The following is an 18,927-nucleotide window of genomic DNA, read 5'->3' as shown; positions in this document are numbered from 1 at the left end:
GTTTCTGGCTAAGCTGAAGCTGCTGATTGTCAGATAAGAGCACACCAGAGCAAGTTGACAACCTATGGTCCGAATGTATATGGTGAATTTTGTCATGAATCCTTACAACAGTGGCATAAAGTGGTTGTTTTCCTACTTTTGATGGAGTGCTTTATCTCCTGGGAGCACAGTTGGACTAATATTTTCAATCTACACATCCAGCAAGTACGTCTTCAGGCAAAATTGTCCAGTTTCAAAATTACTCACATTTGAAATGACTAAAAAGTTATAATGCTCATAGTCACCATGTATGTCAAGGTAGTTACGTAAGATATCAATTCTAGTTTTCAAGAGATGCAAAATGGCTTTGTAGAAAATGATAGTAGGAACTGCCGATGCTGGAGAATCTGAGATAACAAGGTGTAGAGCTGGATGAAGACAGCAGGCCAGGCAGCATAGAGGAGCAGGAAAGCTGACGTTTCAGGTCTGGACCCTTCTTCAGAATTGGCTTTGTAGAAAGTTTTTTTTTGAAACTTGTACTACAACATGTAAATACTTCATTTAATTTGTTAATGCTCATAACTTTAAAATGTGTGCATTTTTGAATGATATGTTTGCAAGTGTCTATGTGCAGTTGGAAATTGCTGTTTCACCTCGCAGAAAAAATGTTAACAGCCAAGAAAAGCAATAAATTGCGGCAATGAAGTGTGTCCTGTTTATAGCATCTCCACAGTCCAGGATGGCACATTCTGCACATATACTGTAGATGCCCTGAAAATCACAACAGCAAACCTCTTTGGCAAACCTCCCTTCTGTTGTGACATAATCCTTATAAAATAGGTGCTGCAAAAAGTAGTGATTATCCGATGGTAGATATAATGACTTTTTACATTTCAGACCTGTATTTGTAGATTTCCCATTTTGAGTACTCCTAAGTATGAAGGGACATTACCACAAACTGCGTTTTTTTAATGAATAAAGAATGGGACAACGATTATAATTTCAAAGATATTTGTTAAAGTTGTTCATCAGTTTATAGTGATTTTAAAACTAGACACAATGCAACAACTTTAAGGCCGAATCTTTAGAGTCAATGAGGGTCAGCTATAAAACAGAGATAAGAGTCAAACAATGTTAAAAACACCATCCTCTGGTGGCTTTGTTTGTAAATGCACTGCCTGGTGCAGTACTGATCCAATCATGTCATGTCATAAAGGTGACTGGTTGGACTTACATGTCTGTGGAGTCCTCCTTACTGATATATTCCTCCAGAATACTTGTATCAATGTTGGAAGTATCAAGAGCCCCATTGATTTCATGTCCTTAAAACAGAAAAAAAAGATGTTACCAGAAGGATAATGAGATAACCCATGAGGTAGGATAGTCCCTTACTACCGTGAACATTGTCCTACTCAGGATCAAAGCTTGTGATTTTCTTTCTGAGGTACAGCTGCTTCTGGGGACATTTTTATATTGTCTAAGCAAGTATCCATAGGAAGACTAAACTCCAAACTCTCTTATTACAACCAGGTGAGGAGTGCACCACAGCTTTTATTTTAAAAGGACATTTGTCAATTTACTGAGTACTCAACTGATTACACTGTGTGGTCATAAAGGTACCTTTTGGACAGGTTTTCATGAGTTTAACAAAGAACTAGATTAATTTATTTATAATTAAACTGATCTGAGTAAAATAACACACCAATATTGGAGCATGCACAAATGCCCACAGACACTTAGTCTGCATACACACAAATGCAGATGACCAGCAGGGGAGGGATGAGCTGCCTAAACTAGGGGCCAAAAAAAAGTGCACAGTTTGTAGTTTGGTGACCCATCTGGTTTCAGGATGAATTCAGTCATCTTCATGTTTCCAATTTAAAGATGCTGACAGCTGAGTTAGTTGTTTCACTGGAGACACAGCTGTGGAGTTGAGGGCTGTCTTTAAAGTCTCTGTTTGCCCCACATGAAGGAGAAACAGACATGGCTTATCTCACAAACTGCATAGCTAGAGAGAGGCGAAAGATTTCAGAGGGACCCAACTTAGCTTCTCTGCTGAGGAAACATGTGCTTGATGCACAAAGGACTTTGGCTTGTCATGGGACCTCGTTAACTTTCAGTATACATATATCATTTGTAAATCAATTAGCTCATCTGAAAATCTGCCTTAAAACCCATGATTGCTATAGGTGCCTTGTTAGTGAGGCAGGAGACGTTGGGTTGGGGGAACATTATCTTTGGTTGGTGGGTTTTGCAGACTTGCTGTCTTCATGGAGATGAAATATGAAATGTTCAGTGAAGCTAACTAGGGTAACCAACTTGAGGTGAGCATTTGGTCACTTTTATTTTGTTTTTTTAAAAAGATGTCATTATTTTGTAAAAGCCCAATTTCATATTTCCAGCCAATAGATTAAAAATCATTGTTTGGCATAAAGCACATATTTTTAAGACATTTTATGTTATAAAAGAATGAATGTTTATTCTCCCTGTCAGGACTGGATTGGAGCCCAGAATCTAGATATAGAAGGATGGTGGTTTGATTAATAGGCATGCAATGGATCAAAAAATCCACATCACATCAAGTTTTGCACATTAGTTATTTAGGGTTGTGTAAATTTCTAAAATCCCTCAAAGTAAATCCAATTTGTCTAACATTTATCTACAATTTATTAGCAATTAATGCTCTCTCTCACATTATGCTTCCTTAGTTCCAGCAGCTCAGGAATTATCATGTCCCATCACCATTCACAATTTATCTCTTTCTGTGCTACACACCAAACCGTTGAAACTAGCAAAAGCTGAAACAGCTTTAAAATGAATTATAAATTTTAACAGAAACTTGGATTATAGGCTGCTCACACCCGAGAACAAATACATCAGAAAGACAGTGTGACAATAATTTGTTGTGAACTAATCTTTAATTTTATCTGTTACAAAGGGACATTGATAGGATGCAGAGCTGGGCTGAAAAGTGGCAGATGGAGTTTAACCCTGAAAAGTGTGAGGTGATTCATTTTGGAAGGACAAACTTGAAAGCAGAATACAGGGTTAACGGAAAGATTCTTGGCAGTGTGGATCTTGGGGTTCATGTCCACAGTTCCCTGAAAGCTGCCACCCAGGTGGATAGAGTTGTTAAGAAGGCGTATGGTGCGTTAGCTTTCATTAAGAGAGGGATTGAGTTCAAGAAGTTATGCTCCAGCTATCCAAAAGCCTGGTTCAGCCACATCTGCAGTATTGTGTTCAGTTCTGGTCACCTCATTACAGGAAAGATGTGGAAACGTTAGAAAAGGTGCAGAGGAGATTTACCAAGATGTTGCCTGGAATGGAGGGAAGGTCTTACGAGGAAAGGTTGAGAGAGCTAGGGCTTTTCTCTTTAGAACGACGAAGGATGAGAGGTGACTTGATAGAGGTGTACAAAATGATCAGAGGTATAGATAGAGTGGACAGCCAGAGACTTTTTCCTAGGGTGGACATAGCTATTACGAGGGGGCATAGTTTTAAAGTGAGTGGAGGTAGATTTCGGGGAGACGTCAGAGGTAGGTTCTTTACTCAGAGAGTTGTAGGGGCATGGAATGCATTGCCAGAGAGGGTAGTGGAGTCGGCCTCCTTAGGGTCATTTAAGCTGCTATTAGATAAGCATTTGAATGATAGTTTAAGGTAGGGATGGAGGTTAGATAGACCTTAGGTTTAGGGTAAAAGTTCGGCACAACATCATGGGCCGAAGGGCCTGTACTGTTCTGTACAGTTCTATGTTCTATGTTCAATCTGCTAGGATCACTGGGCACACAACATGCCAGCATCTTGAGAAAAACACTTTTTCATTACATGTGAACGCTACTACATGATATCTTTCAAACCAAAAATAGCTTATACAGCATAAGTGACTGATATTTTAAACTTGAAAATAATGTTGTTGTTCAGACTTGCAACACCATTAAAGGATCCAACTTCTTACACTATGGAGCTCAATCAATGTGGTATGGTTACCATATATATTTTATGCAGGCAGCCAATACTGAAACAATGTTCTTAGTACAATCCAAAAAGAAAGTGGAACATTAAATCAAAATTTGTCATCTTCTACAACATGTAACTTTGGGAATGGAATAGACAGGATGACTTGAAAGGACACAGAATAGGACAGGATGGCATGCAATAACAGAGGCATCAGATTGGAAAGGAACTTCAACCTATCTGTAACCAAAATGCAAGACCTGGTTTATTCTATAATAAATATACTTTATCTGATATTTACAATATTAGCACTTCTGTGCATGACAGTAGCTCTGCTGAGCTTAAATTTTTGTTGTCTCAATGAATGTGCTCTCACTCGAGGATCCCATTTGCAGAATTCAATCCTGTATACTTAGCTCATCCTCTAATTATGCAAATTCACAGCTTTCTGTACATTATGTTAATGACCTTATGTACTTTTTTTTGACTTTGGTTCCTAATATTGAGTATGTAACATTCATATGGGGTTCAAAGCATGCCTTCAATTTTTTTTTTAAATTTTGCTGTATATTTCTTCTGCTCTGCAGATTTAGAATGGGATATATTTCGACACAGCCTATTCCAACCAGAGATAAAATTGTAGCAAATTATCTTTGCTCTCCCTTGCTCAACAGATTTGATGCTATTTCATAAATCTTCTATTGTGCATGGAGAAAATTCCAGTTTTGCTTCACATCCCTGTCATTTGAACAGGAGTTGGTAGGGGAAAGGCTGCAGCCATTTTCTCTTAACCAGTAACTTTAACTGTGGCTTGCTTCTAGGTTCTTCATTTTTTTTGTTTATTTTATTGGTAGTTCCCAGCTTTGTATATATCTGGATCTCTCTTTGTCTGGATCTGTGCTTTCTCACAAGTCTGCAACACTCACCTCAGCATTACTTTTATTACCTTGTTTTCTGTGTGCATTGTGGAGCCTACCTACAGTGTGTAGGCTACATGGTAGAGGTCACATGACTACAACAGACTAGGAAGGACATTTGTACGTAACTGCATTTCAATCCAAACATAAATGTTACAGATATAAATCTGCACTAGATTTGTTTTGTCCCCTTGTTCTCCTGCACCAAGGTCGTTTATTCTGCTAATGCTCCAACAGGAAGAACTTTGTAGGTATAATAATGTCAAAACGCCTGCAATGATGAAGAATCCTTGAAAACTTTCTTCAGAGACTTGTCACAAATAAAACTTATTGAAACTTTGGAATTCTGTGAGCTGGAGTTTTGCCTTTGAATCTTCCTGGTGCCTTTGCACTTCCTGTTTCAACTTGCATTTATATAACATCTTTAATAAGCACTTCAAAGAAATGAAATCAGACAAGAGTAGACAGGTGAGCCACTGGATACACTAATTATGAAGATATAGTGTTAAGGAATAACTGTTTGGGTAACGTATGGACACATCAAACAGACCATACTATGGTGAAGAAGGAAAATGTTGGAGAAATGTGTTTTTGTTTCCTGTTTTCTACTTTTTCCATGAAAGTCCCAAATCTTTGCCTGTATAGAGATTCTCAGGCTCCAGGCAACACCTTTGTACTTTGGCAACGGTCAATGGATAAAACTGAGTGAAGACAGTGAGTGTTTGACCCAACTACTCATTGGATTAACTCAAAGAATCATTACAGGAACTGGCAAAATTTTAAAAACAAAATATCAGCAAAATATTCTTTCTAAAATGTGGAGAATAAACTTTCCTGAGATAATATTGCAGATTATTGAGAGTTTCCGTACCCCCTTATCATGATATATGTTTATAGTTATTGTTATGAGTAATCATTTATTTAATCTCACAAGTCGGGTGACATAATGAGACACACCCAAGTGATATATGAAGGTCACATTCGATTACAGCCTCACTTTCTTTTCTGTCTTCTGTTCTGATAAATAACGGAATTCAAAATAGAAATAATGCCAGTAAATGCTAAAACGGGTTTATTGTACAGGCAATACATTAGATGTTAAGGCACTAATAATCAGCTTCAGTTTGAGTCATGCTCTGCTCAGTTTCTGAACTAAGGTGTTTTCAGTAAACAGGCTTTCTCATCTTTACCCAGAGAGAGAGATTTAAGAGCTAAAATCCCTCCCAGGATATCTCTTCCACATTCTGGTAACTGGCAGCGGGAGTCCTTGACAGAAACTGAGGCCAAAGTCCAAGACCTTCCCTCTTAGTTATGGGAATTGGGATAATCAAATAAAGAATGGGACTCACGTTGAAATAATGTTGTAACTCACCCAGTCTTGTAACTACTACAAAACATTACCATTACAGCACTCACAGAAAGTGTTCTGGTAAATTATTAGAATGATAATTACTTAGATCAAGATTGAGGTGAACCAGATTCATCTACTCACTTTCAAACAAAGTCAGTCATGTCAATTAATGCAAATTTGGTGCCACTACTTGCATACTTCAGGAGATATGTTTCTTTACGACAACAGGAATATTGTATGATGGTATACATAATTCTCCATTAATATGCATAGCTTGACTTGGCACTTTAAATGATGCAAATCCTTAAATCAATTAGCGATTAATTACAGATGCTGAGTGAAGATTGCAAATAAACATGTGTTTATGAAGTTCCAGTTCCAGATTAGATGAAAATCAGCATAAATTTGGCCTTCAATTTTTGTTCTTTGCAATCAAAGCGTGAAGAGGATCTGCTTGTAAATTTCCTATGGTGTTAGTCATTGTGAGTCAGAGAATTATTTTTCCACAATATTTAAAATAGAAGTGGGCCAATGATTTATAGTCAATTAGACTTTCAACTACAATTGATTGTAGACACATTACTGACGATTTTGGATTCGAATTTCTCGTTAGAAAATGTTCAAAATAAGCTTGTGGCGACACAGACATCCTGCTAATGAGACTGACTTTCTAATATAGCACTTTTAATTAATCTTTTATTAAAGATGTTGTAAACGTCATGTACTTAAAGTGTACAAGCTACTTGCTGTATATGAGTTTGAATCACCTATTTATTTCAGTATTTGACATTGAAAATCTACACGAAAACATTTATAACAGGAAAATCATTTCCAAAGCACCAAATATTTCCTTCGCTATCAGAGCTCGAAGTAAAAATTATTTCAAATTTAAAAATACAGGTGCCGTATTACCTCAACAGAATTTGAAGTCTTTAATTCCAAAACAAGCTTTTTAAACAAAACATGAAAATAAATTAGAATTCAAAACAGCAGGATTCAATATTTTGCCTTTTAATAATTACGGTAAAGTTTTATTTCAAAGCCTCTGCCTGTCAGAGTGTTGTTAATACCTCACAACAACGAGAGAGCTTTCCATCAGTTCACATGTTGTTACAGAATTTTCCAGTATCTAATCTGTATCTGTCGGAGTTGAAGGAAAGAAGAAAGTGGTTCCTTCACCCTGTGGGATTTGAGAGTTTATTTGATTTTTTAAAAGACTTCAAGAAATGGGAGTCTGAATCCTCAGGTTTTATTCTCGGTGAATGGGCACTTCTGTCACAAAAACACTGTTTCCTGTTAGGAACTGCTCACAGGCAACAGCACTTAACAAATAGAAAACATCTGTTATCAACGCTTTTTGCTGATAGTTAAGTGATTGGCTTGAAAACAAAAAGGATTAATGTTGATTGTTGTTGAAAATTCAATTAAATTTCTCTTCCAAAACTACTTTGAAACTGACTACTTCTTATTGTAAAAAGCCTGGGAAACTAAACACGCAATGAATTTCTGAATATATTTTTTCTTTGATTGAAGAAACATATTTACTGTTCATTGTGCAAACTAACATTTTCAGTAATAGCACACTAGAGGGTACATTTTCCTTCTCTCATGTTCCAGTCACAAATCAACAATGCATAAGTTTACACCACAGGGTTATCACACAAAATGAGAGCTCATGGTGTAGAGAATAACACAATAATGTGCATAGAGGTGTGGCCAGCTAATCAGAAACAGAGTGGCATAAATGGGTCATTTTTGGGTTCGGAATGTGTGATGAGGGAAGTGCCACAGTGATTAGTGCTGGGGCCTCAACTATTTGCAATTTATATTAATTACTTGGTTGAAGGAATTGAATGTATCATTGCTAAATTTGTTGAAAACAATACATAGGCAAATAAGTTGTGAAGAGGACACATGGCGTTTCCATAGAAATATAGATAGAATCATAGACATGTACACCACAGAAAATGGTCACATGGTCCTTTGAGTGTGTGAGAAGGTGAGCCACCCAGCCTATTCCCACTTTCCAGTGTTTGGTTCATAGCCCTGCAGGTTATGACATTAGATTCAGATATACCTTTTATATGAATTGAGGATTTCTGCCTCTACCATCCTTTCAGGCAGTTCCAGGGCCTACCCACCCTCTGGGTGAATTTTATTTCCCTGTGTCTCAGTTTAATCTTTATGCAAGCAATTTCATTCTATGACTGCAAGTCACTGGCCTCGCTGATAAGGTCAATCAGCTTTTCCCATCCACTCTATCCATGCCCTTCACAGTTTTGCACATCCCAGTTAAATCTCTCATCAGCCTTCTCTGTTCCAAGGAGAACAGCTCCAGCCTCTCCATTTTTGATCCATATTTGCATTTTTTCAGTCTTGGCAACATCTTTGTAAATTTTCCCTGCATCCTCTCCAGTACAATTGCATTCAATCCATAATGAGGTGAGTACAGGGTGCTCAGGTTGTGGCCTAACCAATGATTTATACAGTCCCAGAATAAACTCCCTACTCCTAGATAATGGACCTTAGCTTCTAAAGGAAACGGCTCCATACGCCTACTTGACACCCTTAATCAATGAACAGACTGGGCCTTTATCCAAATGGAGGTTAGGAGAATAAGATTAGATTCCCACTTGTAGAGACTGCGCTTACCCATGCAGTCTGGCTTTTGTTCTCCATCCCCTGAGGCTTTTGTAGAGCTACCACCACCCACCTTCCATCTCTCGCTTGTTCAACCATTTCCATTCCCCTATCACAGCCGCCACCCGATCACAAAGCATCTATCCTCTCCCCTGGTTTGGCAAAGCTCCTGTACAAGAAAAGCAGGCTCCTACTCAGTGTCAACCCACCACGCCACCCTGCCAGTTGTGAATCTGACGGCACTCGATTCTTGTTTGCTGCAGATCTGATTGCAAAGGTGCAATTTAATGTGGCGAGCTCGTGTTTTCGTGAGTACGCACAACATTCTAAAAATCTGTTCCCAACACTTGCCGTTGGGAAGCCTTCAACCCGCTGCCAACATAAATACTAACTTTTATTGTGCAGTCGGGAAGCTAACATTTTGCTGCCTGCACAATTAAATGCACCCACCCACCTCCCACTCCAGACAGAGAGAAGCACAAAAGTCCAAGTTTTTACGTCAAGAATAACTTGCAGAATGGTAATTTTGTGAAGTCAGCCTCAGTGGAGTTGGCTCCTGGAAGGAATCGGCAGAGGTGATGGGAAAACAAAAGGAAGGAAAATACTTGAATGTACACTGAGATATTATTTCTTCACTTGTAGGCATGGTTCTTAAAAAGCGATACAGTGAGTCTAAATCTAATCTATGGGTATTGATAGAGATCATAGCATCTGGCAGTCTGTCTGAAGTTCAGCCAGGATTCCCTTGGAGTTCTCAGCAGTGTTAGTAAACACCATGGTGCTGAGTTACAGGGTCTTGGCTTCAACAGCAAGAACAGAATTCTCCTCTCCATTAATCTCCCCACATGAACTGAGCTCAGTTTCAATTGTGAATTGTTACTTGTCATTTCCCTATGTAAGGGCCAATTTTCTTTCCCCTGTCCCAGCTACTGGGCAGGCAGTAGATTGGAGGCTGTGCTGTGCTTGTAAAGGATTGACAACATTTATCAATTGTTTTCTTTACTTCGCTGAGAACAGATCATCGCAGAGAAGATGAAAATCACCCCTCCACATTGTTCGCCCAGGTACATACGGAAGCCAACTGACCTCTGGGCTAGCAGTCACAATGGTGCTATCATACTGTGTGTGCAGGCTTGGGAGGGAGATTTGCAAAGGCTCCTGCTCCTGATTGCAGCTCAGAACTCCTGCTGAACAGTAGCAGGCTGAGTCATGGTGATCCCAAATGACCAAATATTCAGTCAATACCAATGATCCAGACTCACCAGAAGAGTTACCATAAGGGTATTGGTGCCCATGGAACTACACCCCATTGATTTCATACCTTCAAAGAGGGGAGTGTTTTTCTTTTGAAAATCCATCTTTCCTTCTTTCACATTGTTTTATGATGGACTCTAATATTCTGGGTGTTTTACTAGGATTATGAATTGGAGATGTACCATCACCTGGTTCACAATGTAATCTAATTATGGTAATGTCAGCATTAAGGAACAATATAACTTTTTATTAAGTGCAATGCACAGCCAAATAAAAAGCAGATCAATGACTTTTGCTTTTCATTTCAGCAACATAATATGTTTGTTCAATGGTGCCAAATCTTGGAACAGTTAAAATTGGTGACATTGGAAGCTGAGCCCATGATGTAGCTGGGCTTTCTTGTTCCAACATGTGACAATCAGCAAATGCCCAGAGAACAACTCTGGCAGCTAAATAACACCTTGAAAACAAACATCAAAATCTATAGAGGCTCAGACTGAATACTGATTCGTTTCATTTCATTATATTCAAGACCATTTTGTGTTTTGTCTTCTTCCTTTGGCTGAAAGCAACTGGACATTCTGCCGCTGGTTTTTGTATGTTTCTGGTTTCGAGCTTGTTTTTAAGGTTCATTTGACTACAACACGTTTCAAGGTTTAGAACATCATGTGGAGCAGCTCAGCAATTCAAATTTGGTTTATAGTCTTCCTGTAGAGGAGTAATTAGCTAATTGCAACATATCTTCAAAAGTGGATTGACCTTTCGCAAACCTCCTCTGAAAACATAGAAGTACTCCTAACACAATCCACGCAAGAATGTCACGTCTCCTTCGTAAATGCAGTTTGAAGGACAGCCCAATACGTGACTGTGGTCACCTGGACCAGACTGTGAGGCACAAGATGAATAAATGTCACCTATGAAATTTGCCTTAAGATTCAAGGTCATCCACCTAACTATACAGAATGCTGTGTATATGCTGAACAATTTGCACTAAGATTTGTAAAGCCCTAAGTTGTCATGCACAGGAATTGCAAAATTGTCAGACACACACCATTAAGATATTGATTCTACCTCACACAAGCCGATCCAATGAATTCAACATTCATGTCTTTAGAATCATTTAGCAATGTCCTTCTGCAATGTCCATCCATCTGTTTGCAACCTCTCTGGGACAATGCTGGAGCATGTTCTCAGATCAGGTATCAGTTGCAAGACATTGTTACAACAAACATCCCTGATCAGGCAAAGATAAAGGTAATTGCCATAGCCTTACCAGGCCAGAGGGCTGTTTTCTCAAGAGAGAACCTGACAGTCACCATGCCTCAGGCAAGGGGAGAGACTGAGAAGAAGAGTCCTTCATGGTAACTGATGCGGCAATTGAACTCCGCATCGCAAACCAGCTGGCAAGACAACTGAAGTTATGGGAACTCTGGAGCAACTCTTCCAGAAATTACAGAATATCGGAGAGTTGGCTGGGGATTGGAGGAAAACAGGAAAAAAATGTACAAAAGGGAACTGAGAAAATGGTCATAGTAACCTGGTTGGAAATAAGATATAAATGATAGTCTGTAAAGTTTTATAAAGAGAACATTGTCGATCTACATTCTGATTCTCTTTGATGGAGCGCTAAAGGATCTGGACAGCTGTAAGTCGGTATATGTGGTAGATTTAGGTTTCTGTAAGTGCTTTGATATTGCAACTGTGAAAGGACAATCTGTATGAAAGGGAGCAGAGAGATTGGATTACGAAGAGTGATTATGTAAATTGAACATGGAAAAGTGAAAGTTGATGAGTGATATAATTTTTTACTTTTAAGGTTCTAAAGGGACCAAGTAAATATAGACTGCAACGAGCAATTTTACCATATCTAGAACAATAGAACAAGGTGTGGGGGGGGAAGCTGGTTTACGGAGCTAATTTTAGTCTGAGTTAATGGAAAATTGATAAATCTCAGAAACAGTATTGATTAATGCAAATTATATTGATTTTTTCCAGATAACATGACATTGGAATATAGTATTTGAAAAATTACACATTGTAAATGCATAATGCTTGTTAGACACAGGCGTTTTTGACCTATAGCAAAGCTTGCCCACAACGCATGTCAGGGTCAGTTGTAGATAAAGACTGATTCCAGTAATCTTTTCATTATTGTTAGATATTGCAGAATTACATAGCCTAAGTCTGTGTGGTAAATTCTATTTGGCTCAATTGAATTGATCCAATGCTCGTCCCTTAGCAGCCTACAAACACCCTACTTAATAGCGACATATCCTTCTATCCCTTTCTGCTTCCTATACATTTCTGGGATGAAGTCATAGTCCACAGAGGGTCCTAGGCATCTCTCTCCATTAGAGAGTTATATATAGCTTGAAGGTAACCATTTCACAAGCATGGGGTAATTTGAGGAAGCAGGGCCTCCATGAGTTATGATAGCCGGTGTGAGGAGTGAATGTGTACTGTTGGCTTTATTATACACCACACTCCAATCATCTAAACAACTGAGCTGCCCAGGGCCTGTGCAGTCATCTCGATTCCCCTTAAATGCATCTCTGCTGTTCACCTGAACTATTGCAATTAGTGGCAAGCTGCACATTTCAACTGCTTTCTGGGTGAAAAGGTTCCTTCTGAATTCCTTGGTTCATTTATTAGTTGACCAACAGACAGAAAGATTTACATTTATTTAGCACCTTTCACAATTGCCAGATGTTCCAAAACATGTGTAGTCACTGTTGTAGGAAATGTGATTGTTAATTTGCACACACCAATATCCCACCAACAGCAATGTGTTAATGATCAAATAAATTTACAATCTGCTTTGTGCCATTGACAGAGGGATAAATATTAGCCAGAATACTACTGATAATCCATTAAAGATCAGGGAATTTAAGGCAGTAGGATTTTTGATGTTCCCCTGAGAGGGTGGATGGGGCCTTAATTTAGTATTTTATCTGAAACTGATACTCCCTCTGATATTGCAGCTTTCCCTCAATGTATATTTTGTGCCGTCACCATTCTCAATGCTTCTTCCAAGTGGTGTTTAACATGTGGAGGAACATTGATTCCTCAGCTGAGGGAAGGCCGTAGGTGGTAAATCACAGGAGCTTTCCCTGTCCATGTTCAACCTGGTGCCATGAGACTTCATGGAATCCAGATGGTTGAGGACTCCTTGGACTATTCTCTCCAAACCACAGTGTCGTCATGTCTGTTGGTCTGTCCTACTGGTTGGACAAGATGTGACCCAGGTAGGGTGATGGAAGAGTCTTTGATGTTTGCTCAAAGGTTTAATTCTGTGGGTGAGACTACATTGGCCTATTGCTTTACTAGTCTGTGAGACAGCTCTCCTAATTTTGGTCCAAGACCCTAGAAGTTAGTGAGGAGGATTTTGGATTCTGTACACCTTTGACATGGCTAATGCTTAAGCTGATGTCACATGCTCTATCTAATTTTATTCTCATAGGTACAGAACCCAAGCATCTGAAAACCAGAATCGTCTGAAGACTGGAGAGTTTTGGAAATGGAAATGAGTGCTGCCCTCTGGAGGGATATTGCAGTGTTACATCGATTAATGATTTCTTTGTAAACATGCTACAATGGTACTTGCAGTCAAATACCTCTTGCTCTGGTAAGATGCATTCAATTCAGCTCAGGGTTTTTTCATTGGAAAGAGTAGACTCTCGCACACACTATATTGATGCACTGACCACAAATGAGAAGGGGAAATTTACAAAACCTCACTGTCAACACACAGCTCCAGGCACCGTTCATTTGTTCAGCCCCAACTCTGGGAGAGAAGGTCAGGTCCATTTGTGGTTAAAGGCATGTGAAATGGTTGTTGAGCTGCAGGTAGCAATAGCAGTACCCTGTGGCTAGACCCTATCCAGCTGAGAAAGAGTAGAAAACAAACAGAAACTGACTTTTGACTTATAATTCTGCCATTCTGCTACCAACATACGGCATGCATTTGCTGGTCATAACCGACATTGAGGGACATCCAATGATGCTAAAAGCAAGTCAGCTTGATTTCAGGGAGTTATTTGGGAGAGGTCTGAATCAATAGGTTGAACCTGTGCAACATGTACATGTACATAGACATCTACATGAAGTCACTTTTTGGCAGCACAAATGATGCCTTGTCTGATTGATTACTTGAACCAAAATCCAGGATGGTCGTTTGAAGTCAGTTTGAGGCACTCTATCTGTATTGTATTACTTAATAGCAACATGGGCAGATAACACCAAAATTGGTGGTATAGTGGACAGTGAAGAAGGTTATCTACGAGTACAAAGAAATCTTGATCAATTAGGTTAAGGGGCTGAGAATTGGTAGATGGAGTTTAATTTGGATAAATGTGAGATGTTGTATTTTGGTAAAACAAACAAGGGCAGGACTTATACAATTAATGGTAGGGCCCTGGGTACTTTGTAGAACAGAGAGGCATAGGGGTTCAGGTACATAATTCTTTGAAATTTGCATCAAAGATGGACAGAGTGGTTAAGAAGGCGTTCAGCATGCTTGCCATCATTGCTCAGAAATTTGCGTATAGGAGTTGGGATGTCATGTTGAGGTTGAACAGGACATTGGTGAGGCCTCTTCTGGAGTGTGCAGCTCTGGTCGGCCTCCTATAGGAAAGATATTATTAAATTGGAGAGTTTTCAGAAAAGATTTACCAGGATGTTGCTGGGAATGAAGGGTTGGGTCATAAAAGTAGGCTGAATAGGCTGGGACCTTTTTCTACTGGAGTGTAGGAGGTTGAGGGGGGACCTTATAGAGGTTTATAAGATCATGAGGGGCATAGATAAGGTGAATAACAGGGGTATTTTCCCTAGGATGGGCAGTTCAAAACTCAGGGGCATATTTTTAAGGTTAGAGGAGAAAGTTTTGAAACGGACAATGTTTTTACACAGAGAGTAGTTCGTGTGTGGAATGAAGTGCCAGAGAAAGTGGTGGATGCAGGTACAGATATAACATTTAAAAGACATTTGGATAAGTACATGAATAGGAAAGGTTTGGAGGTATTTAGGCCAGTGGAACTAGTTTAGTTTGGGAACATGGTCAGCATGGACTGGAGGTTCCATGTCCATGCTGTATGACTCTATGATGCAACTTGGTGGCTGGCCAGGTTATTTTAAGGGGCAGTTAAGAGCCAGTTACATTGGTGTGGGTCTGGAGTCATATTCAGGCCACATTGGAAAAGAATGTCAGATTTCGCTCCCTATTGAGCATTAGTGAACCAGATATGTTTTAAAGACAATCTGGTAATTTAATGGTCACCATTATTGGCACTAGCTATTTCTTTTTTTTTAAAAGTCCAGATCTATTTAATGAATTGAATTTAATTCCCTAGTTACTATGGTCTGATTTGAACTCATGTCTCTGATTATTAGTCATGGCATCTGGATCTCTCAGTCCAGGCCTGTAATCACTGAGCTACCATGTCCCTAAATTATGGTCTTCCCAACAAGTGGAAACAATCTAATTCATGTCTATCTTACTAAACTGCTTTATGATTTTAAAGATCTCCATTAGATTTCTCTAACTATAATTCCTATCTGGCAAATTTGCACTGCTTAGAGTAGTCTCAATAAGTTGTTCCTTGCATCATTGTGCCCCTGTCTTTTCTAACATAAGCCTGGCAGAAGGCAAACTATATGGATCTTGGACATGTATCACCTAGCTCCAATACATCTCACCAGAGATTGAGTCTGGCACTGTATTGCTCAATGTCATACCGAGTTGTTTATTCATTCAGTAGACCAGCACAGGAGCCTAACTATGTCAATCTTAATGAGTCACTGACACTATTTGGATGGAATACATTTGTAGATCCAATTTCATAGATTTTAAGATGGTGCCACTTTTGACTGCTGCCTAAACTGTACAGAATGAAACATTTAATTTAAGAGAGATGATGAAAGGAAAAGAAATTGCAAATGAATGAAGTGCGGAGAGTGCTACTAACAAGATTTGTTCTGAGGAGATAAACATTTGGTCTCTGAAACTATATGACTCTTTCAGCAGAATCCAATTAGATTGTTTCCGAGGATCCCAGGTTGTGGAACTTCTCAATCCCCCTCATTTGCTCGTTCACCTGGAATTGCAGCCTATCAGATAGGATAGAGAAGGAAAAGCCAGATCAAGGACTAAGCTGGCTATTCATGACAGCAGGAGGTAAACAGGATCTAACTGACAGAAAAATAGAAACAAAATTCATATGAATCAAAATAAAAGATAGAGATCAAACAAGCTAATTGTGGTATGGTGCAGAATATCCAATTACAAAAAACAGGTGCATGAAGAATGATATAAGTAGATGTGTGAAGTGAATAAGTGATGTAGAAAAAGAAGCTCAAAGGATTTAAATTACTCCCAAATGAACTGAGAAGAGGAAGGAATGAAAAGGACAAAGGAATGGCATTTTCTCATTTACAATATTTCCATGTTTATCCTGAATGCAAAAAGCCACACAAAGGAATGAGCAGTGCTGGATTCAGTAATGGGGAACAGCGCGAAAACAGATAGGAGAAGTAAGCACAAGGGAGCATCTAAACCACAGCTTCTGGAACTGTGGTTTGTGACCTTCTGATATTGCCATGGAGCACTGACAGGTTGATAAAAGCTGTGCGGCCCCTTTAAATCTTGCAGGGTTCTAATAGTGGGTGTGTCTCCCAATTCTCAGCTCTAACAAGTGTCTCTCCCTGTCATCACCACCCTCCCACTCCCACTCCCCAGTATAATAGTCTGTCAGTCCCCTCCACTATGTCCCCACCCATTTTCACAGGTCTCCCCCATCTCCCCCAATACACCCCTCACCCCCAAATGTAAACAATCCCAACTCTGCCTAGGATTGTAAATCCAGCCCATGGAGTCAGGATAAATTGCAGAAAGGGCAGTAAGCTGGCTACAAGAGACAAAAAATAATAGAGATTAACTCAATTATCAAAAGTAGCAAGCAGTATTCTATAAGGACAGGTGCGAGAACCACTTTGTTACATAAAGGCTTGAACTTGGAACTTAGTACAATTTTCAAATTAGCAGATGGAAGAATTTATAGGAAGTCTGTGACAAATTACAGGAAGACATTAAGAATCTTCTGTATATGTAAGTGCAAAATAATATATTTTGGTAAAGAGATCATACCCTCCTTGGAAAAAAAGTAGGGATGCTGGTACATCTAAGGTCATTTAAAACAAAATCAATGCATCGATGATCATTTTTAAAGGGATAGAATTGAAAAGTAGAAGTGCACTGTTAAAATTGAATTGAATCTTAAATACATCACACTTGGAACATTGTTCTGTCTCCATAATAAAAAAGATGGAGGTATGCAAAATGATTTACTAGGACAGTATATGAAATAAGATTTATTCCTGTCAGGAAAAATTGAACAGGCTGGGGCTATATTCTAAAGAGAAGAGACAACAAATAGAGTTTTTAAGATTAGGGAAGAGGTTGATAGGAGAGAAGTAAATTTGATATATCCACTTGTGGGAGAGATGAGAAGTAAGGATCATAAATAAAAGATAAATTGCTAATAAAGCCAGCTCAGGATAGGCGTCTCGACCCAGTGTTGTTAAAATGTGAACCCACTACAACAAGGAGTATTTGAGGCGAAATAGCAAAAGCACATTTCAAGGGAAGCTGGTTAAACATGAGGGAGAAAGCAATAGAAGGGCATTTTAATGGGGTTAGAGGAAGGAAAGTGGGAGGTGTCTTGCTGCAGAGCACAAACACCAGTGTAGACCCATTGGCCGAAAGGCCTGTTTCTGTGCTGTATATACAATCGACTGTCCTGTAAAACACAAGTTTAGCATTAATAAGCTGTCATTTTCTAATTTCTCTCCCATTCTTTCTTGTTTTCCTGAATCTCTTTTGTGCCCTTGCCTGTTACAAGTTAATTTTGATGTGTTTGGCTATTCTTACCTTATCCAAATTGATCCAATTCTGCCCATCATACAATCCAACTGTATATTAAGTGATTCCAGGGTTTCTGCCTCTGCTATCCTGATGAGGAGAACTTTCCCTGTGTTGATGATTCCAAGAGAATGATACAAAATTCCAATTCTCCTGTACTGCAGTGTCATGGCTCAGATATGTAATCCCACTCAAATACACCAGAGACATACCCCACACCTATATGTGATCAATGAAGTTTCCTTCTACTAAAATCCACCTCATCAATAACACCCCTCCCCTCTCAAATATACCTCACTGATAACTCACCCCCCAACACAGACACACCCGATACCTCACCGTCTGTACAACTACGTGACAGCAAAAGCATCACCCCTTTCCATGCAGCAGTGGCATCAAGACTCTCACACCACCACCACCTCACCTCCTCCCCCTCTCAAACCCTGGTGCTAGTTCATCACCATCCCCTACTACCCTGGTGTCATGTATAACCCCAAACCCACAAGACTGGCAAACTCAAAACAGAAAATCTGTATTTTCCAAATTGTTCCTGTTCCTTTGCCCTGGACCTGAGTCACTTTACATTCCAGATGCCTGACACTAATGGAATTAAAAAATCAGTGATTGTGGGAATTAAGTGTTAGATTTTTTTCCTGGGCCGTGTGCCCTGGAACATTGAAAGTTTAGAAAGTGTTTTGCAGATTTCCCAGTTAGCGTGAAATTGATTTTCTGATTTGAGTTGTGCAGTCTGTCTTGGTCTCTGGCCCATATTCAATAAGCCCAGTTGTCTATAAATAAATAAATATGCCCTGAGACTTGTCAGCTTTTGACAAAATAGCAGCAATGATTTGAAAGGAATTTCAAACGCTGAGGGGGCAGGGCCTGAGCTACCAGGTGTAAGACTTTCAGTTGAGAAT

The 18,927-nt window shown here is 39.3% G+C and overlaps 1 protein-coding gene across 1 annotated transcript in view; it reads right to left on the bottom strand.

The window, feature by feature from the left end:
* Positions 1–18,927, bottom strand: part of myrf (myelin regulatory factor) — a 236,290-nt gene that overhangs the window by 116,364 nt on the left and 100,999 nt on the right. The window contains exon 3 of the mRNA XM_048607104.1: positions 1,214–1,301. Within this exon, the coding sequence (XP_048463061.1) occupies positions 1,214–1,301 (88 nt within the window). The remainder of the gene's footprint in view (positions 1–1,213; positions 1,302–18,927) is intronic.

The sequence above is a fragment of the Rhincodon typus genome, chromosome 17 (genome assembly GCF_021869965.1).
Source record: "Rhincodon typus isolate 14 chromosome 17, sRhiTyp1.1, whole genome shotgun sequence".
In the NCBI taxonomy this organism is placed as follows: Eukaryota; Metazoa; Chordata; class Chondrichthyes; order Orectolobiformes; family Rhincodontidae; genus Rhincodon; species Rhincodon typus.
This window is presented reverse-complemented; position numbering and strand designations above follow the sequence as displayed.